Source organism: Panicum hallii, chromosome 1 (assembly GCF_002211085.1).
Source record: "Panicum hallii strain FIL2 chromosome 1, PHallii_v3.1, whole genome shotgun sequence".
NCBI classification, from domain to species: Eukaryota; Viridiplantae; Streptophyta; class Magnoliopsida; order Poales; family Poaceae; genus Panicum; species Panicum hallii.
The window spans coordinates 11,036,252-11,057,710 of record NC_038042.1 but is presented as its reverse complement, the minus strand read 5'-3'; the positions used below and the strand labels follow the sequence as shown (position 1 = coordinate 11,057,710).

At 46.7% G+C, this 21,459-nt stretch overlaps 1 protein-coding gene across 2 annotated transcripts; it reads right to left on the bottom strand.

Moving 5' to 3' along the window:
• Positions 1 to 1,299: 1,299 nt before the first annotated feature.
• Positions 1,300 to 9,632, bottom strand: LOC112888632 (putative elongation factor TypA-like SVR3, chloroplastic). Of its 2 annotated transcripts, none has more exons than XM_025954903.1 (14): positions 9,329 to 9,632; positions 8,622 to 8,731; positions 7,881 to 8,084; positions 7,372 to 7,548; positions 7,114 to 7,266; positions 5,867 to 5,956; positions 5,054 to 5,188; positions 4,855 to 4,971; positions 4,232 to 4,383; positions 4,073 to 4,157; positions 3,826 to 3,920; positions 2,576 to 2,741; positions 2,305 to 2,500; positions 1,300 to 1,944 (listed from the first exon to the last, which is right to left on the bottom strand). In XM_025954903.1, exons 1-14 carry the CDS (start codon positions 9,534 to 9,536, stop codon positions 1,814 to 1,816), a joined length of 2,019 nt encoding a protein of 672 aa, XP_025810688.1. In that variant the 5' UTR covers positions 9,537 to 9,632; the 3' UTR covers positions 1,300 to 1,813. The 2 variants fall into 2 exon arrangements, with proteins under 2 accessions (XP_025810688.1, XP_025810696.1); XM_025954911.1 differs by having other exon boundaries at positions 8,622 to 8,728.
• Between the last annotated feature and the right edge of the window lie 11,827 nt (positions 9,633 to 21,459).

The window sequence follows — 21,459 nt, the reverse complement described above, 5'->3', positions numbered from 1 at the left end:
GGCTAATTTTAAGGTGCCTTCATAGATCTCATTTGTCAAATGTTCATATTTAATAGTCTCAATAGATGAATAATTAGTTGAGTCATAATAATTTTATTAAACTATTTAGTTGATAGGGCTCGAATGTTTTTATGGCTCAACAAAAACAATATCAGGTTGCAAATAATTTGTTTTTTTATAATAATTTGATCTAATCATTAAAGAAATAGATAGGCTATTTGATATCTTTGGAGTGAAACTTTAATCTTGGCAATGGAACCTAAGATAACATAATCAACCAACAAAAGATAGTATGTATGGTTTCCATATTTATTGGCCATTCTATAAAAGGTCTAGGCAAGGAAAAATCATCATTCTGTTTTAGAGCACCTCCACCACATGACACCCCACCCAAAATCCAATGGATCCGGGTCCTCTGCACATATGTACAATAAGGTGTATTAAGGGGCATTTGCACTTATTGGATCCATCTTGAATGGCCTAGAACCTACAGTGCTGGTGAACAGTAAAAACAGTATAATATTTTAAAAGACAAAGTCCATTTTTGGGTGATTCAGCTGTCAAGTCAACATAATGGGCTCCATTTGTAAGCGATCTTATTCCTCGTCTTCTTCCCTCCTCTCCTCAAAACGACGATATCTTCCCTCAGAGGTACCAGCAATGGGCCTTCCGTTCGCAGCCGTCCGCCAATGCAGAGGAGTACCAAGAGTAGGAGCTGCAGGTGCCGAGTACACGGCGGCAGCAGCAGGTCCTGATGCCACAAGTGATGGACCCAACAATCTAGCATGGCGGAGCAGCTGTGTGCAAGAGAGCTGGAGTACGTGAGCTCCATAGGGGCCGATGTTCAAAGCAGTAACTGTGCTGATCAGGAATTCTGGAGCTCGAACGGAGTCGAGAGCAACGGAGCGGTGGTGGTGCCGCGCATAGGCGACATGGCAGGAGATCACCAAATCCAGCAGGACTTCTGAAGCTTGTTTAGGGGGCAGATGTCCACACCAACTGCGCAGTGCCAGACATGGCTGCCGGAGCGCCTGGTGGCGCGCACTGGGGAGGCTACTGCATCACCTGCTAGGAGGGTAGTTTCTGCTCAAGAACTGGCTGTTGTTCGGAGATTTTTGCAGCACAATGATGGAGCAGCTGCGGCAGCACCGATTTTTGCGGATAGGAGTTGGTTCCTTGGGATGTCAGCAGCTATAGCATTCTGCAGCAACTCGGGCTGCTTGATCCACATGGTTCTCTGAAGTAACTGTAAAAGCCACTGATGTAGAGTTGCACTCATTTTGTAGCCCTACCTAGGAATTGAATCTATCCATATGTTCAATTCTTTTATGCTGGAAACTCCAGTTTGCAATTGTTTCTGCTGTTTCTTGAAATCTTACAATAAACGTGTTGCATTGCAAAAGAGCAGGTGTCCGAAGCAGGACAGCCGACAGCGTGCTCCATTCGCTAAAGCTTTGCTACAGTCCTTACTAGGACTGAGAATCATGTACAGTACCTATAGGACCTAAAGAGACATGTAACCACAGAGGTTGCTGTAGAAACCATGTACAGCTTATCTACAGCCCAAAATACTACACTCCAGCCTCTCTAGTGATGAATAAAGAGACTAATCAGCTGCTTTAATCGTCACAAAATTGCGTATAACCCTATATCTCAATCTGACAACCTTTAGTCTTCAAGTCTGTAGACCACCAAAATAGCCTAGTTACTGATTTGTGTGGGCTGCCATGCAAGCGTCGTATCAGCCCTGGTAGTGGGAAAAGGCAGCTTCTATCTGAAAGTGATGCCTTGAGAAAGAATCGATGCGATAATGCTACTTTTTCTTCGAAATTTTTGGGTTCTTGCACATGCGGATACTTGAAGGAGTAACCTCCACTAGCTCATCTTCTTGGATAAATTCTATGCAGTCATCCAAACTGTAGCTTAAAGGTTCATCAAGTACCACTGCAAAATAGAAAACACAGAAAATTAAGCATACTTTGATCAAAAGCTAAGAGTCAACAACTATGAATATTAGTGGAGTAATACTAGCATTTCCAAGTATATTTTGGGCATTTCAGCACTTGCTTCTTCTCAGGAAGAACCACCTACACTGTCTTCAATACATGACTATATTCTAGTATCTCTGCTCTGCTCTTTTCTTTTCCAAGATTTTATCATTTATGTCACAGCAGCTATCGGACTGTTTTATAAGAAGAGACAACTCACAGTACATAAATTTGTTACATAAAGGTGGCAGGTCTGGTAGAAATAAAAAATGGAAATCATCCAACTGCTGAGTGCTAAGTACAAAGAAAGTTTTACCTGTAGTTTCCTTGTTGGAACGAACATTTGTAGCAGCTTTTTTCTTGCACACATTAATTGCTAAATCACCAGGTCGCTGATGGATACCGACAATTTGACCTTTGTAAACATCCTGCCCAGGTTGGACAAACAAGAGACCTCTTTCTTGTGCATTAAGAAGTGCGTAAGAAGTAGTGCTTCCATCTTCAAATGCAACCTAAATCATTTTATCCAAGTTAGATGCTAGGAAAAATTTAAGGATAAGCTTCATTGCTTTGAAACTTATTCATACCAAGGATCCCTGATCACGTGAGCTAAGATCTCCAGCCCATGAGCCATAGCTGTCAAAAATTGTGTTAAGTATAGCTCTGCCACGAGAAGCTGTAAGAATTGCATTCCGAAGTCCAATGAGGCCTCTGGTAGGAATCTTGTATTTCAGCAATGTTGTTCCCTCCGGCCTACCATTCAAAACAATTATCAGTAAGGCAGTAAGTCAATATGACGAAGGACCAGTACGCAATAGCCTGGGGCATAATATAATTAATACAAGACAAGTCAATAATTAAGCATATAGTTTCCCTCTTTCATTGAGAGAATAGGCTTTTAATTAATTAGAACAATTCACCTGATGCATGATTTCTACGCTAGAATAAGATAAATTATCCATAATTAAGGACTGATACAGCAATAAAGTGAAGTCGCAACTCCCAACTAAAGTTGTGAAAACCGACCATGGAAGAATCCACAGCAAATTGATCAGTTTGTTGGATTTCATCAGTTTGGATAGGTTCGCAATGATGTTTGAGCTTTTCTTTTTTTTCCCAAACAAAATTGTTCTAAATATACATAATAGATAATGATACTAAGAGTATACAACTAAGTTTACTTTTAGTCCCATACTGCATACACTTACATTGGTGCACAGAGTATGAAACTTATGCTTACACCCTTATTTAGTACTCAGTTTTGATATACAGGGTGTACTTTTCTTTGACTCAGGGACCAACAAGGTAGCTAATGTGACCAAATCGCCCCCATTAATTCTTAAGAAATGCATGCAGATCTGTTCTCTTGTCTCTCAGCATGCAATCACGCAGGTTGCCAGATATTAATGAGTCCATGGTACGGGTGCCTCTCAGTTACCCACTGGACACTGCTAGTGCACGCATCCAGATTATCAATTGCTGCAATTGCCTTGCATATGCATGGAGTTAGTAGGACTAACACACCCATTTGTGCTCTGCAAACTGAAAACGCCTAGTAAAAATGAACAGCTAACAAAAAAAAAGGACACCCTGAGTACCAGTAGTTACAGAAATACTATGTTAAAAATAACAGAAAATAGGTTATTCGAGGATGAAAGTGTGGGAATGGAGCACTGAACTCCAAGGTCGTTCTAAGAAACCAGTTGAATTCTGATGAATCATAACAACGATGGCAACAGTTCTTATCGCTTTCTGTTTTCTATATCCAAATATTATACAGATTATAACCAAGCATTTCACCAAAGATCTGATAAAGTAATGAAAGTATGGCACGAACCCGCTAGCTTCCATGTTAACCATTTGTCCACGCCTTTTCCCCAAAAGCTCAACAACTGAACCCATGTACTCCTCTGGAACCTCAACAGCAGCTATCTGGAGCACAGTAATGTGAACATATTAGTTAGATGGAAACTGAGGACAAATGAGTTACATAACTAATAAAGTAATAAAAGAGGAGGTTTATTGCCAATAGATCAGAAAATATATGTATTATAACTATTATATAAAATAAAGTATAGACTTACCTCATAAGGCTCTAGTAGTTTTCCATCCACTGTCTTGTTTATGACCTTTGGAGGTCCAATCATAAATTCATATCCTTCTCTCCGCCTACAAAGTTCACATTGTTCTTAAGACAACCAGAACTCACCGAATTGCTAATAATAACAAACTTAAGTTCTTACATATTTTCTATCAATATTGTGAGATGCAGTGTGCCTCTTCCACTAACAAGGAATGTATCAGCAGTCTCCCCATCTTCTACTTTCATAGCCAAATTCCTTTCAAGCTCACGATATAACCTGTCACGGAGGTTTCGGCTAGTAACATATTTCCCCTGTGATAAAGAGAATGAGAAGAAGCAAATATGTCAGTATTCCAGAAAGAGAATAAATCCAACTATTCTATTATATTAAACAAGGCATGGTATATTGCACAAATGATGTGATGATACTATCATGGAGGGCAATCATTTTCACAATTCATTAGATATAGATGACATTTAATTTAACAGCGTACACCTTGTTATTATTTTCTTAATTACATGTTAACAAAAATTATTAAATCATAACAATGTCAAAGTACTTTGACCTTATAATATACCAATAACATTTTCATGTAAAAGCTGAAAAAATCTTCTATATATAGTAGTGTTTTTTAGAAAGTTGACTAACATGAATTTAGAACAATGAATGCAGGAGATCAGATTGAGTAGTCAAGATCAATTTTATGGATTCTTTTTAACACAGAATAGCATGCTAGAAGTTAAGAGACAAATATTTTATGTTAGCGTGGAGGATAGCTATACCTCCCGTCCAACAAAAGGTGATGTATTGATGGAGAAAGACATTCTGACTGTTGGCTCCTCCACTTTGATAGTGGGCAATGGTGTCCCTGTAATTTTATCAGCTATAGTTTCCCCAATCTGGATAGTTCAAAGCATACAATCATGTTATAAGGATAAAAATAAACTGAAAGAATTGAATACAAGATGAACAGACACCTACCATGATATCATTCATTCCACATACAGCACAAATGTCACCAGCACTAACAGATTCAACTGGAACACGGCTGAAGTTTTGATAAACAAAAAGCTCACTTACTTTGCCAACCCTGCAAGCATCATCTGGTGTACAAACCTGCAAATATCTTAATCAGTAATAGCTTGACTGCAATAAGCCAATAACAGCTGAAGAAAATTTCTACTTTTATTCCACGGAAGACTTAATAAGACTTTGAACCAATAATGAAATAAAAACTTGATCAGCCAAACAGGAATTAGCAGGCACTGTAAACACAATAATTTCTGACCATATCATTAACGTTTGCTAACATGCATGTTGGAGTGGCAATAAGAAAATGGGATGCACCAAATGAGCTTCTAAAGTGTATGATAGACAGATGGAGTCTGCTCAGGCCTCAACTAATCCCAGCAGTTTTTTAATCTTATATGTTTGCTTTACTCACTGACTTCCTCAAAAATTGGAGATGAATAAAAAGGCAGCGAGCCCAAATAGAGGCATGTCCTAGGTACTCATAAAAATGCTCTACATTTTATATCCTTGCAATGAAACTCATCGGCTTTGAGGCAGCAACCTGACAATACTTTGCACAACATATATGTGATGAGAACCATATACCACCTCATTATAAATGGATATTTTTCTGTTTCAAGCACATGCAGAGTACGAATTTCAATCTCTCCATGGGTTGAGCCTGTCTATGATGCTACCACGTTTCTACATATAATTTTCTCACTGGAATATTAATGTTTACATTGCCATGCAGAAACATGCACAAGAAGAGCTGATTCATACCTTGACTTCCATGCCACGCTGAAGTTCTCCTGCATGCAACCGTCCAATTGCTATTCTTCCTTTGTGCTCATCATATTCAGTATTAGATACCTTGATAATGGTCAGCAATTAGAATTTACAAAGACACGGAGGCAACGATGAATTCGGCACTGAAGATAAATGGGGAAGCCAGAAAGCTAGCTCAGCAGAAATTTGTTCACGATAAAATAATTGGAGCTTTACAAAGCATGAAGTCTGATAGAAGCAACAAAATAGATAAGATATTCATATACTACGTGTTTGGTGAGTTTCTGTGTTCAAGTTAGCAGGGGCACTCTTGTAGCAGAAATACGAGTAAGTGTTCATGTGACATCAATATGGAAAAAAGTAGCTGTGAATATGGACCAAGATTGCAGTATTAGCTGTCCATGACTAACAAACTTTTCTTGATTGTGAATGTCATCAGAAATAATTCATTTCCAGTAAAGTTTTCCCTTTTAGTGAATATCAGATATTAATCATCTTTAACAAATGCATATAACTTAGTTTTCCAAGACATGGTTTTCGGCATTTAAAACAACGTTGTTGCTTCATACTTTATTGATAGACTCCCTCTGTTCTACAATACAGGATGTGCTTTTCTTTTTGGATCTTGTTCATGTTTACAATGGGCGTACAATTTTCTGTTCGGTAATGAACCACTATGCCCCTGATAACTCCTTTGTTTTAAGTAGTTAGCAGTAATAGCTACACATGCATTTGGTAGGTTACTCCAAGGGGAACCTGCATGTACAGCTGTATGTGTATTTCCTACTCCAGTGCATGCTGAGAAATGAGAGGCCCAAGCACTGTGAAGCATGCATGCTTATGCAATAAATAAAGCTGATTTCGTCACTGTTGGTACCTTGTAGGTCCTTTAGGCAAAATAAATCAGGACTTGTAATATAGGAGGGAGGGAGTAACTATTTAAGCATCTATATAGTTTCACCACAAATGACTGTACATTATTAACAAACACAACAGAAAAGAAACTATAGTTCTACAGTTTAGGAGGCACTATTTGTGAAATAAACTGATAATTGCTAATAATGGAAAACTATTTCAGAGAAGCTACTAAGAAAACTATCACCAAGACCGATACACATATGCGACACCCATGAAAATGAGATGTGTCAACTTTGAACAATAGCGAGCACCATACATGCAAATCAGAACCAGAAAATAATGTACCACAAGCAAGGAAAGAAACACCAAAGTTTAGAACTCACGAGCATTTGCAGGGCACCATCTTTCTCGATGCGCGGCTCTGGGATGCATCTAAGAATAGCCTCAAAAAGCGGTCCTAGGTCATCGGCCAAATTTTCTGGAGATAGCCCAGCCTTTCCTTTAATTCCACTTGCATAGACTGTTTGGAAATCACACTGGCATATTGAAATAAAACATGAACGTGAGGGCTAGGATATGACGTGTGTTGATAAAATAAAAACAAACTAAAAGAACAAAGAGTATAGGTTTAACTACTTTACCTGTTCATCAGTTGCATTTAACTCGATAAATAGTTCAAATGTTGAATTCACCACAAACTCAGGACGAGCAGTTGGTCTGTCAATCTTGTTTACAACTACAACAACAGCATGTCCAAATTCTAGAGCTTTCTTCAGAACAAACCTTGTCTGTGGCATAGGCCCCTCTACAGAATCAACCTATACAGCATACATGCTTTAATTAATCATATGATATTGCACATGCTTCCTCAATGTATATTTCTACACAGCTCAGAAAATCAATTTGATAGGGACTTGGGTAACTAACATTAAATGAACATATATACATGTCGTGATTACAATTTTTTATTGAATATATGCATAGGCCATGTCAAAATGCGGCAGCATCAGAATGACTATGTCTGGGAAAACTAACTGCAGTAATACACATTAGAAGTCAAAAAGTTTGTCAAACCCAAAATTAACTACTGCAGAAAAGAGAAAGATGTCATCATTTGCAAAATGAAACAAAGATGAGTAGTAGCTAGTACCACTAGGAGAACTCCTTCCACCATGTTGAGAACACGCTCAACCTCCCCACCGAAATCTGAATGTCCAGGAGTATCAATTATATTGATTTTAGTACCCTTATAGGTTATTGACGTATTCTTGCTCAATATTGTGATTCCTCTTTCTCTCTCCAGATCATTGGAATCCATTATTCTTTCTTGTACAACTTGATTATCTCGGAAAACCTGCATAAGGTAAGCAGTTAAGGCAATCGAACAAGGATATCCATTCGCAGTAAATGCACTACTGATTTTTGGTACTACATGGCGACGGAAAGGTAATTCAATGGATAAAGTTCTGCAAATGGTTTCTAATTTATCTCATCACAGTAGTTATAAAACCCTGCAATAATGTTTAGTTTAACATTTATTCATAGAGAAGGGTTCCAGACTGAAGAAAGAGACACTATTTTATCAAACGAAGAATCCAGGTTTTTCACTAAACCAACTTAACTGATTGAATAAAACCAAACAATAGGTTTCTTGTGGGATGGGTTTGATCAGTTTCTAGACCACTTATGGACCTCTACAAGTTGCACATGCCGACCGCAATCAATCTGGATTTTGCAAGGTTGTAACAGTTGACATTTTTTTAGTAAAATATATGAATGGTCATTATACTTGTCGATGTGCATTGTGATTGAATGGCACAGAGATCCACTTTGCAGGAAATCTCTGTTAAACAGAATCGCAAACGTAAAGAATGCATTACTAGAAATGTACCTTGGCTTGCCTTAACATTGAATCCACCAAAGTTGTCTTCCCATGGTCAACATGAGCAACAATTGCTATATTCCTCACATCTCTTCTAGTTGCTTGACAACTCTTTCCTGCTGAATAAACCAGTGAAGAATGCACATAAAATGGGCATGGTTTCAACAGAGCATAAGGAAAGTCGACATACATAGAAAACAAAATGGCACGAAGGAAATTTCAGGAATCATCAAGCAGTCATTCCAATGTTACGAAGCCAAGCTAGTATGGAAACAACAACCAATTTGAATTCCCACAAGGAAGGTGAAGAATATGATCTGAAAATGCACATGTCCTTCACATGAACTGCTACTTTCGCAAAAGTCAATGGTGGAGTCAACAATAATGACCAGCAATCATCAAATTTCATCAAAGTGGCCTATCTAATTCTAGAAAATAGAAATGGGCCAAAATCTATTAGTAGCTCACAGATAGAGCCACCAAGTTTACACATGAGAAGCCCCACCCAGGTCGTTAACATACTGACCACTCAAATGGACTCACGACCTCACTATGCCAAATTACTAATCAGAATGCAAAACACTTATCAACGGCGCTAAATACTAATCCGACTCCCCAGGTACGAACCACATGGCCGTTCACTGATCGATTAAAAAAAACGAACTCCCAACGCCGTCCGGGAATTTGAGAAGTTATTAGCGAGCGAGTTCGACTACCGGAGGGAACCGGGGAGCCGGCTACTTCCTTGACCTCCTGCTCGAGCGAGGCGGAGGCCCTGAGGGTGCGGGGCCTCCGGCGTCGGAGCGAGCGGGGCACCCGCAGCGCGCAGGGTCCGGGGGCGGCGAGGTGGGCGGAGCTGGCCGGCGGCGGCGCGGCGCGGCGGGCGGAGGGGGAGCCCCGCAGAGTGAGGGTCTGCATTTGCATGGCGGCGGGGGGTGGTAGCGGGAGGGGTGGTGCCGCGGCGGGTGGCTGCGGATGGGGTTGGGGGGCTTTGTAAGGACGGGCGGGCAGCGGGAGGCTCGGGAGTGGCGGTGGAGCCCCGCTAGATAACGGCCACCGGCTCGACCTGGCTCGGGTGGGTGTGCCGCTGCCAAGGAAGCCACGTCGACCGCCGGCGCCGGCCGCGGTTGGAAATGTGGGAGGAAAATCACCTTATTTTTTTCGCTTTTTCTCTTTTAAAGTAGCAGTATATGCCACGTGGTGTTCCTTTGTTCGCTCAATTTTTCTTTTTTGAAAATGGAAAATTGGTGGTAAGGGAACGAGTATCGGAGGAGACCTGAAGTACTGGAATTTTTGGCAGAGTACTGGAAGAGCCTTTTTTGGGGGCCAGGGTACTGGAAGAGAGTTATGAAAGGAATTGTACCCTAGAAAAGTAAAAAGTTTTAGAATTAAACTGAGGACTTTTGAGTTTTGAAGTTATGTGGAAACACCTCTACTTTTCTTAATAATTGAAAATTTGGCTAAAACCTTTGTACGCGAATCCTTGTCATTTCACACTTTCCAACACATATTTTCTCATGCTTTTTCAAAAATGCTCCTAGCCTTTTCTTCTTTTTACCTTGTTATCGCTACATCATAAAATGATGAAACATACGAACATAAACCCTACATAAAAATAATCAAAACTGCCCTAAAAAAATCAAACCTAATAAATCCATGAACCATCAGTCCGTCACCACGAACAGGCCGGCGTGGTTGTGTTCACTTGGGTGTGTTTTCTTTTCTTGGTCTAATGACACACAACTCGGTCTCCTGAATATTTTAGAAAAAGAAAACTATCACCATGATGATGCTAACTCATAAATCATAAAAAAATGTTATTGCCTACAACAATTGATAAGTGCTGTTATTTTTTCATTCTAGTTAAACATCATATTTGGGCGGCTGTAGTAGCATCCATAATGGGATAAAAATGATCCCCGTAGAGTTGGAAATAAAATAAGTTGTAAAAACCTATTAAATGGAAGTATAAAACTATGGAAGTATGGATCTAAGTGAAGATCTCAGAAATTGTTTTCTCTTTCTTTTTGCTGAAAGTCCCTCGAATGCAAAGAATAATCCGAAAAACTAATTATATTAATTTACAGGTGCTCTGTAAAGACTAGCATTCTAATCTATATAGCCCATAAAATAGTGAAATAAAATCAGCACCTAAAGCCTGCAATGAAGACAATTGAACATAAGAAACGGCAAAGTACGAAAAACCAAGATTTAAATTGTGCCCTGAGCATGTATAAATAAGAGAAACAGAAAAAAAACCTTTAAAAAAAAACCTTGATTGTATATGCAGCAGAAATCCAGCAGCAGTAGAAATGAAAAGCAAACTACACCGGGCAATGCCTCCTGCAGCCAAAATCAGCAAATCTAGTGCATTCTTCCTCTTCATCTATGGCGGTGAGTCGACTCATGAGAATAAAAAATAGTTAGGCATGTCCTGATGATTCGATTGATATTTTCCTCCAGTAGTTGATTTGGTACTGAGCCCACCATCAAATAAAAGAACATGTACTTCTTCTATGTTGCTCGCTCACGGGAGGTCACTACAAAAATCTTATAATCCATGAGGATTGAATTTCGTCACATAATACATGACGGTCGAATTTCGTCACATATTACTAAAAATTATTATAAAATAATATCTATAACGATCTCAAATTTTATCATGTATTGAGCGTCACAGATTACATCTTGTGACGTTTAAACTGAAATCATCACAGATTAACTCAATCCATGACATTTTGGAAACGTCATAAAATAGCCTTAGGCCCGCGCAGCCCAGCCCAAGCCTGTTATTTATGACAAAAATAAACGTCACGGATTCAATTGCCACATTACACATAGATGACATGGAGGATGACGTGGCTGCTGGCATGGATGAGAAGGTGTCTGCTGATGTGGCAATGATGACATGGCTGGTTATGTGGCTGCTGACGTGGCTGGTTACATAGCTGATGTGGACGATGCTGATGACAGGGATGATGACGTGGATGATGATGTCACAACCGCAGCCCATTTGTTATTGGGACATCTTAGACGTGGGCCACTAAGTTGGGCCAAAATTTTATGGACCCACTAAAAATTTTCAGCCCAATAATTTCACCATATAAAGCAATCGCAGACCAAATACAACAGCATCACATCAACAGACTACATATATTTTTTAGTCTAGCATCACTACCAATCCAACATGGCATTTAAGCCACTCCAGCAACAGAAACCACAAAAGACAGGTTCAGCAAAATAAAACAAGATGCAGCCTTGTACTTTCTTGCCCTTGATGCCTTGCTGGATTGCTGCTTGTTGCTGACCGAGAGCAAAATATTTCTTGAGCCCCTGATGACCTGTCAGATTGCTGCTTGTTGCTGACCGAGAGCCCCTGACATGCAAATATTAAATCCATGTAAAAGTTCATATTGCATTTTCCACAAACACAGGAGATAGGTAAAAATATTTGCAACACTATGCAGTGGTGTACCATATACTGGATGCTCATGCAACGTTTCTTTAACTTGGAAATGAACTCCTCTAAAGAAAAAATGATATACTATAACATAGAAAACTGGATATCAGATGATAAAAATGAAAGGCAAGATTCAATTCTTGTTCCATATGTTCAGTTAGACATTTGAATGAATATCTGACATGCAAATTGTTGAAACAAAGAGGAAGCCATGCTGGCCACTAATGGCCACCATTTAAATTTGAGTGGACCGGCAAGAAAGAATACCACTGTGTACGACACAATGCTTGCAAATACCACTATTCAGGGAAGCATGCATTCATGCAATAGACAGTGAGAACTGACATACAAGGATAAAAAACATTCAGATAATCTAGAATTATACCTTGGCAACTGAAGCTACCGCCCAACACCACTTGAACATGTTCGCCCGGGGTGAGGAATCGCATCGCTCTATCTCATCTGCAGAGAGACGCAGCGTTCAGGGGATCCCCAATTGTGATTGCGAGTCATCTGGGGTTGCCCCGGTCAGTCCGCGTAATAAGTGCTCCGTAGCGGCGCCAGCTAAGCATCTCCAGCGTGGAATATCGAGGGCGGCGTGACCTGTCATGTCAGCTCACTGCGGTGGTGCTCCCTTCTCTCCTCTTGTGAAGGTTTCCCTTCTTTTGAGGCGGAGCCGTGCGTCACGCAGCAAAACTGGCTCGCCGGACAGGAGGGTACATGAACGGCTATAGAGGCCTCTAGAGCCTCATTTTGAACTCATCCCAACCTGAGCCGTGAGTGAGCCCTGCCTCGAATAAGGGAGTTGCTTTTAGCCCGTGTGTGTCCGCCTAATGGAGCCGATGGTTCCTTCAGCATCTGGTGCTAGAAGAATGCTTGCGAGTGGCAAGGGATAGCACGCGGGTGACGCCATCCACCCGGGCTTTTCGCAAGCTCGATCCTCCAAGCGTTCTGCTTGGGTGATCGAGCTAAGCGGGTGCGCAGGTAGGGCACCGTCTCCGTCGGGCAAGTGGCGCAACTTCCCCAGGCGCCTTGTACGACCAAGGGGGAGGCGTCGGCTCCTGGCGGAGGATGTGTTAGTGCTTCCACTAGCCGGGTACAGGTATAAGGAGGAACTCCTCAACCCTTCTTGGCACGGCGCGTGCCTACGAGAACTGCCTGGGTCCCGAGTGGGTTTGGCTTCCCCGTGTGCCTCAACCTCAGCTCGCATCGTCGGAAGGCTCGTTCTTCCTAGGCGGCTGAGGTTGGGATACAGCTCCTCGCTGTCGTTTAAGATGGCAAAGGAGTTCGGCCAGCGGCGGCGGCGGATGGACTACTCGCCGTTATCCCCTGCCAGGTTGTCCTCGAGGAAGGGGGTGCAAGAAGAAGGCTTGCGAGGAAGATGTTCCTACCAAGCTTCCCGCGCTTGTAGCAGCCCACCTTGAGGTTCCAGCTTTACCATCCTTGTGGTGGTAACGGGTTTTTGTATTTTGTAATGGCCATGGGCTGACCGTGCTTTGTAACACTCATTTGCCAAGAATAAAATGTGTTTATTCTGGAGCATTTTGTACATGTTGCGCCCGACAGGGAGTCCGGTTAGGGGCTGGCATTTTGCCGTTCTTCCTGAGTGGAAAACGTGTTACCCCGATCCACAGCAGTCATTGTCATGAAGAAAGGCGGTCGGGTCGGTGATGTCATGAGTGTGCACGCATAGAGGTGGCCCCGTCCGCGGTCTCCACGACCGGAGGGGTTGAGTCGGTGTCACTTGCTTCGATGCCCCAAGTTACGTGCTCGGTGAGCTCCTAATGGGTGTTCCCGGATAAAAATTCCGGGCATCTGAGTGGAATCTGGGTCCATTGTTCGTGACCGGGTTGGCATAGCCTGTAGGTGGCATTTTACTGCTCCGTGACCCGCCTCCTAGTAGATGCCCGAGTCATCCGACCGACTCAGGTGGCTCGCTGGCCTCTTCTCGATGGAGATTCTGTGGGCATGGCTCGAGGTCCGGATCGGATGGGAAGGTTGAGATGACCCGGATTGCTGCCTGAGTAGACCGGGCAAGGGCCGATGGGCCTTGAGTCCTCCATGAACAGGCCTTCAAACCTCGGTCAGTCGGATTCCTGAGTCGGGATGTGACGGCATGCTTTTGGGTTTTTAAGTATTTCGAAAACTAAGCAATCAAATGCATATATCGAATGAGGGCATGGCCTACTGAGGCTTACCCGGGAAGTTGGAGTACCGGTGGATGTTTTTTGGGGTACGTGTCGGGGGCGACCCTACCATGTCACGGAAGATAATGGGGTGCCCGCTCTGCCATGATTTCCGAGATCAGTGGAGTGTAATCGCGATGCCGCTTTTTCCTATCATAATTTAATTCGAACGGGAGGGGAGACGGTTTGTAAATTTTCCTCTTTCTGCGGAGACCGAGGCATCATGCGCCGCATGGTGCTAGGGCCCCATTATAAAACTCTACCATCCGAGCCAAACATTCTCACCTGCAGCTTGTTTTTCCATTCAGAAGAAAAGGAAAGGTCCTCCCATCTTCCTTGCCCTTTAGCGAGATGGTGGGAGAGAAGCGCCCAGCGGATGAGGGCTCCAGTACTCCGCCTCGGGGGCCACCGCCCCTCCGGAAGACTCTGTGCCGTCAGGGGTAAGCATTGCTCACCCTGTCGCTGCGCTCCTTGGTTGCGGTTAGTGATGTTTTGGCTCTATGTTCATGCAGGGCTATCTCCACAGGTCCTCAAGGCTTCATCACCACATGCGGAGTGGTTGGGGGACCCTCTGCGGCCACAGCTTCAATGTTGTCAGGGTCGTCCTCCTCACCTGAGTCCGACACGAGCTGGCGAAAGGAGATACTGGACCTCGTTCATGAGGCGTCCGAGGGTAGGGGCTGGTATTCGGACATGACATGGGAGGTGAGCAGCCTGGAGGCCAATCTCGCCGCCGTGTAGGACACCCTCCGCGCTTCGGAGGAGGAGACGGCTTCGGCCCTGGCCGGGGCAGCGGACGCCCACGCCCGGGCAGCAGGTGCGTTCCTTATAGCGAGGGCTTCTATTTGTTTTTATTTTTGAAGTGGTTGTAGCATCATTGTCCCTCCACTTTTTTGGTTTGGAGATGGAGGTGGCCGCTTCTAGTCTTGAGGCGGACGAGCTGCACTGCCGCCTGAATGACCTGGAAGACTACCACAAGACTCTTTCCCGCATAGCGCATGATGAGGTGAGGGTGGTGAGGCCGAAAGGGTACCTGTTGTCCGACCGTCTCCGGTCCTTGCCGCGCCAGGTTAGGGATGCGGTGGCGTTAGGTGTTCGCCAGGGGGGCCGCTAGCGTGCTGACCTCGGTGTGGGTCGTTTCGGCTGGGATCTGGCCGGGTTGGAGCCCAGGTTCCCTGCGGCGACCGGCCCCTAGGAGCGGAGGGCGCTGATGAACATGTTCACCGGAGCCGCTGCCATAATCGCCGTGGAGGTCAACATCGACGACATCTTCATGAGGGGCGCTGACCCAAGATAGGACAGTGCCTAGGTGGCTCTTGCGGTTGAAGTAGTGGCGGTTGCGTCAACTTTGAGCCTTTTTATGTATATGCTTGGAACAACGTGTGCCGGGGACTTGAAGTACCCTCAAGTGGATGACTAAAACTAATCATTTTTTAATTTGATGATGTTTAAGGGGCTCGTCTCGCCTGTTGTTAAATGCCATTCGGGCGCGTGGCCTAGGGGGACTTACTAGGAAAGTCAGAGCGTCGCCCCGCTTTTTGCGCCCATGCCATGGTCGTGGTGGGCCCCTGCTCCTGCACCGTGGTCCATTGGTTGGGCTTCCACAGGGTGCCTCCCTTTAAAGAGGGAGGACCAGGGGTCGTCGTCTTCCTTATCTTTCTGTTTGCCTTGTTCTAATCGCCGCCGCCGGCCTTCATCTCCCCCATTTTCCGATCATGATTGCCCCTCCCCTTCTCCTCCCTCATCGCGCCTAAGGAGGAAGAGGGAGAGAGAGAGAGAGAGAGAGAGAGAAAGAGAGAAGCCGTTCCGCCTCCTCTTTCCCAATCACGATGTCGTACTGGAGGCCATCGACTGTGGAGGAGTCGCAGCTGGAGGATCTCGCGGTGAAAGGATTGGTGCCGCCGAAGGTAGTGGCACACTGGAGGGCTCCCCCGGTGGAGCACGAGGAGCTGCATCCTTATCCCGGCGAGATCGTGAGCTTTCTCACGTTCCACGAGCGCGGGCTCGGGCACCCGGCGCAACCGTTCCTGCTTGTCCTGCTGAACGAGTGGGGGGTGGAGCTGCAGCACCTCAATCCGAATGGGGTGCTGCACATCCCAGGCTTCATCACGCTCTGCGAGGGCTTCCTCAGGATTGATCCGCATGCGAATCTATTCCAAGCCTTCTTCCACGAGCGAGGTCTGACAGTGAAGGGGACCCTCTACCTGCGCCGGTCGGGGGCTTCGGCCTACAAAAGATGTCTCGCTGTCGAGGGATTACTCGGCGTACACCCCCGCGGATTCGAATTGGGGGTGGTATGAAGAATGGTTCTACATCAGGAACCCAGTGGAGGTGCCATTCCTAGGATTCATGGGGGCGCGTCCAGTGAAGCAGGACAGCTTGACATTTGGCCCTCGGCCTCGGAGAAGGGGTGCATGGTGTTTCTCGAGAAGGCATTGCGGAAGTGCATCATGAAGGAGGGGCTAGATGGGGTGTGGCTCTTTAGCACCATCCGCGCCCGCCATGTTGTTCCTCTGGCCGTGAGGATGACCAGGATGTGGGAGTACACTAGCCCCACGGATCCCGACCGAGTGTCATCGGAGGAGATGCCCAACGACGAGGTGTGGTCTTGGGTGGAGTTGGTCCTCAAGGTGGGGAATCAGCAGATCATCAGCGGTCCGGATGCCTTTGATGAGGGGCACCCGCCGAATTTGGTGAGTTTTTCTCCTCTCCTTCTTCTTGTTGGTTCTCTTGTGCCCGATTGGCTCCCAAGTTCCTCTCGATTTTCCAGGGACTCAGTCATCCTCAATCCCACCCGCGTTTGTCTAAGGGGGCAGCTGGCATGGCTAAGCAAGCCGCTCTGGTGGCGGCTTCCCTAGCCAGAAAAAGAAGAAAGCCAAGAAGGCCAAGAGAAGGCAAGAGATGGAGATGGAGATTGCGTGTCAGATCCGGATGGGAGAAGATCATGACGACATCCAAGAAAAATAAGAGCCGGAGCCCTCAACCGACTCCGATGACGGCGACTGTTCTAAGGAGGAAGAGTCAGAGTCGGGGGACGCTGGCTCATTCGTGGTAAATCCTCACGACATTGCAGGGTCGAAGATTCCCGAGGGGTCCGGGACATCCGCCAGCACTCCAGAGGCAAGAAAGCGCGTCGTGGAGGACGATGCGACATCGAGGGAGGAGGCAAAGTGGGCCGTAGTGGAAGAACGTCCGGGGGTGCCGCATTTGCCATCTCCCTTGGAGCTGTGCGAGGATGAGTCAGGGCAACGCCCCGGTCCGGAAGTGCGCCCGATGATGATGAACGTGACCGAGATGCCCCGTGAACTACAAAATGCTGCGCCTCAGGAATCAGCAGGGTTCGCCTCGGGCTTGAGCCATGCAATAGGGCATGGTTTCTTGTCCCCGCCGGGCGTCCGAAGGTTCAGGATGCTTGGACCTCCTCCAATTGGACGGGCGTCGAGGTAAGAGGACCGCTTTTGTGGTTTCGCCTCTTATTTCAGGATGTTTTTTGTTTACTCCGCTTCTGTTTGCAGCGACTTGATGACGATCACCCTTGGGGCTGTTTTGGAGCATGTGCCATGGAGACCCATCCTGGCGTGGTTCGCTCCGACCCGAGGAGTGGATCTGGAACTAGTTTCCACGGGCAGGCCACTGGTGTTTGAGGTGATCCTTTTACAGTCCGGTACTGCCGGTACGGAGGTGACCGTGGCAGTACCTCCCCCATCAGGTGTGAGAGAGGAGAAGAGATTGCGGCCCCCGAGTCCCCGAGTGGAGGAGCATACGGTTCGCCTGCATGTTCCAAGCTGGAGGAGGACGAAGGGGCTACGCCGTCGTCTGCGAACATGGTCACTGAGACCGAGGGCAAGGGGGCTCAGGGTTAGGCGGACAAGCGCCTCTCCCAATCAAGCGGTCTCCCAATCAAGCAGTCCCCTAGCACAGCAGGCAATGCTGGAGGAAGGTCAAGAGCGGGCAATGGTCCCTATTTCCAGCCCGTCCGGCTCAACGAGCGGGTCGGTCGGGGAGTGGGCGTGGCCCGACCCTAGCAAGCCGGGTGAGGCTTGATTTGTCCTACGCGATGAGCGGGAGGTGAAACTTTGGGATCTTCTCGAGCAAAGCGGGTAGTCAGCCTGCGATGAGCTCACCGCCGCAGAATCGGGGCTCAAGGAAGCCCTTCCTAGGGTCAAGGTTGCTCGGCGGACCGCGTCCGGTGAACTGCTAAGTCTTGTTCAGGTGAGTCTTAACGGCCCTTTTCTAGTTTTTGGTGGGTAGCCTGACTTGGCATTTTTAACTTCTTGTTTTGAAGAACTTGGGAAGGATTTCGTTAAAAAAATCCCGATTCCTCCGAGAGGAGCACCCTCGGCTTGGGCAAGGGGCAGCGGTGCAACGATGGGTCATGGAGCTGACCCACGAATTAGAGGCTTCTCGGGCATCGGTGCTCCACGAGAGTGGCCGCGAGACTGCTGCCGAGCTGGAGCTTGCCACGTCCTGATCAGCTCTAGGCGTGAAGCAGGCGGTGTTGGGAGCAGAGTGGGCGGCCCGAGCGTTTGCTGAAGGGCAGGCTCAGTCCAGGGGATAGCATATCACCGAGTTAGAGATGACGCAGTCCCAGAGGGAAGAGGGGGTCAAGATTTTGAAGGCGGCCGCGGCCGGTGAGTGGTTCTTTCCTCCCATCCCCTCTATTCTGTTTTGCATTCTGTGGCCCCTAACCTTTTCTTTGTTCATGTTTAGAGCTTGGAACGAGGAACGGTCTCCTGAAGAGCGCTCTCATCGCTGACCTCTCGCAGATCCCGGGTGAGGTGGTGGGGCTCATCACCGATGGAGTCTTCCACGGCGCCTTGGGGGTGTTGACGTTGGTGGCGTCTCACTACCCGACCCTGGACTTTAGGGCAGTCGGGAGGGGCTACGCTGCGAGTGGTCCATCGACCAGCTCTGTGAACTCGAACAGAGCTTGGAGTTGGTCATGACGGCGATAGCGAAGACGACCACCGCGGAATGGGTGAAGGAGGCTCGACGCAGGGAGAGGGAAGTGACTCGGTGCAGAGGCGGTGTCCAATCTACAAAAGTCAGGCCGAGCGCTGCCCCAGCTGAGCCGGCTCTTGATCAAGGAAATCCTCCAGTCGACCCTACAACATGGCTCCTCTCATCCGCATCTTCTGCCAACGCGGACGAGGCGCCGAAGTAGAAAGTTTTATGATTAGCTTTTTTTTAGAAACTTGGAGCGGGAGGCTTAAAGGAGCCCCCAAGTGAACATTCTTAAGTGTTTGCAGTTACTTTAACTGATGTTTGTTTTAATGATGTTTGGGAAGCATGTCCCGCCCGTATCCCTTTGTTTCATAGAATGATTTTTTGCCTTCGCACTTTCCCTTTCGAACCTGCTCGCTAACCGTATGCTACAGCGTGTAGGCTGGGGCTGGCTCGAGCGGCGTCAGCTGCTAGTCCGCTGTAGGTTGTGATGAGGGCTCAGTAGGTTAGGTGCCCCAATAGAAATCACTTAGGTAGCACTGGAGGAACGGGTCGCCCTTTCGTTCGGGGAAAAGAGGTTGCCTTTCTGTATGTGAGTTTTAGAAGGAAAGAGGGGGTAACGGTGCTCATGGCGGTGTACCCCCATGGGGGCCCCGAGCGACCCGGGCCGGGGCGCTGTAGGAGTCATCGTTCGAAAAAAAGTGTATGAAAGGACTAAATTTAAGGGAAGGAGTGACGTAACTGGTTAATGCTCAAGTGTTGGTGAGGATGTTGCCGTCACTATCCTTCAGTCGGTAGGTTCCTGGCTGGACCACTTCCATGATCGTGTACGGTCCTTCCCAGGGCGGAGTGAGCTTGTGCTTGTCCTTAGTCGACTGTGCTCTCCTCAGCACCAAGTCGCCAACTTCGACGGTTCTTCCCCGAATTTTCCTCACGTGGTACTTGTGAAGGGTCTGCTGGTAGCTTGCCGAGCGGACCAGGGCCATCTCCTGGGCCTCGTCCAACAAGTCAACCGCGTCCTGCTGAGCCTCCATGGCTTGGTCATGGTTAGAGGCCTGGACCCTTGAAGCGTCATGGTCTAAATCAGAGGGTAGCACGGCTTCCGACCCATAAGTTAGGAAGAATAGGGTGAATCCTATGGACCGATTGGGGGTTGTCCTCAAGCTCTAGAGGACGGTTGGGAGCTCCTTGACCCATCGGACAACAAACTTGTTGTGCTGGTCGAAGATGCAAGGCTTGAGTCCCTGGAGGACCATGCCATTCACCCTTTCAACCTACCCATTAGTGCGAGGGTGTCCGACTGACGCCCAGTTGATCTTGATCCCGTACCCATCAGTGAAATCCAAGAACTTCTTGCCCGTGAAGTTGGTCCCATTGTCCGTGATGATGGTGTTGGGCCCACCAAACTGGTAGATGATGTCAAGAAAAAACTTGACAGCTTCTTGGGAGCTGGGCTTGACGATCGGTTTTGCCTCAATCCATTTGGTGAACTTATCCACCGCGACGAGCAGGAGGGTGAAGCCACTAGGAGCCTTCTTGAGAGGCCCGACCATGTCGAGACCCTAGACCGCAAACAGCCATGTGAGGGGGATGGTCTGAAGCGCCTTCGCTAGTAGGTGCGTCTGCCTGGCGTAGAATTGGCACCCCTTGCACGTGCGGACGAGTTCTTCCATGTCACATAGTGCGGTTGGCCAGTAAAAACCCCTAGCGAAAGGCTTTGCTGACCAGTGAGCGCGGGGCTACATGGTGCCCACAAATGCCAGAGTGGATCTCCAAGAGGAGTTCCTTGCCTTGTTGGCTTGGGATGCGACTTGATAGCAGCGCGGGGGGCGTACTTGATATCATAGCCCATGAGCTCGAGTGCCCTTTTGGAGATATGTCCCGTAGCATCACGGCTATGGACGACCTCATCGAGAGGGAACGAGGTGATGACGGTGACCTCATGATCGGTGAAATAGTGCTGCAGCTTTTTAGTTGCCATGAGCATGGCGTATAAGAGCTTCTGCACCTGCTTGTAGCAGGCTTTGGTCTCGGTGAGTACTTCGCTGATGAAGTACACCGGTCGTTGGAACTTTAGCACATGGCCCGGCTCCTCCCTTTTGACCACAAGAGCGGCGCTGACCATGTGGGTGGTTGCTGCAAGGTAGAGTAGGAGGGGTTCTCGTCGCTCGGGAGCGACGAGGACTGGAGTCAAGGTTAGTAAGGTCTTGAGGTTGTCCAAAGCCTTCTGGGCTTCTTCCGTCCAGATGAACGTGTC

What these genes read in the sequence shown, in the direction of transcription:
- LOC112888632 (XM_025954903.1), bottom strand. Translation starts at nt 9,536, where the DNA reads ATGCAAATGCAGACCCTCACTCTGCGGGGCTCCCCCTCCGCCCGCCGC. An exon ending in CAATGTTAAGGCAAGCCAAG is followed by an intron (nt 8,085 to 8,621) that starts GTACATTTCTAG and finishes TACCTTATGCAG; the next exon opens with GTTTTCCGAGATAATCAAGT. An exon ending in ATGGTGCCCTGCAAATGCTC is followed by an intron (nt 5,957 to 7,113) that starts GTGAGTTCTAAA and finishes ACCATTATCAAG; the next exon opens with GTATCTAATACTGAATATGA.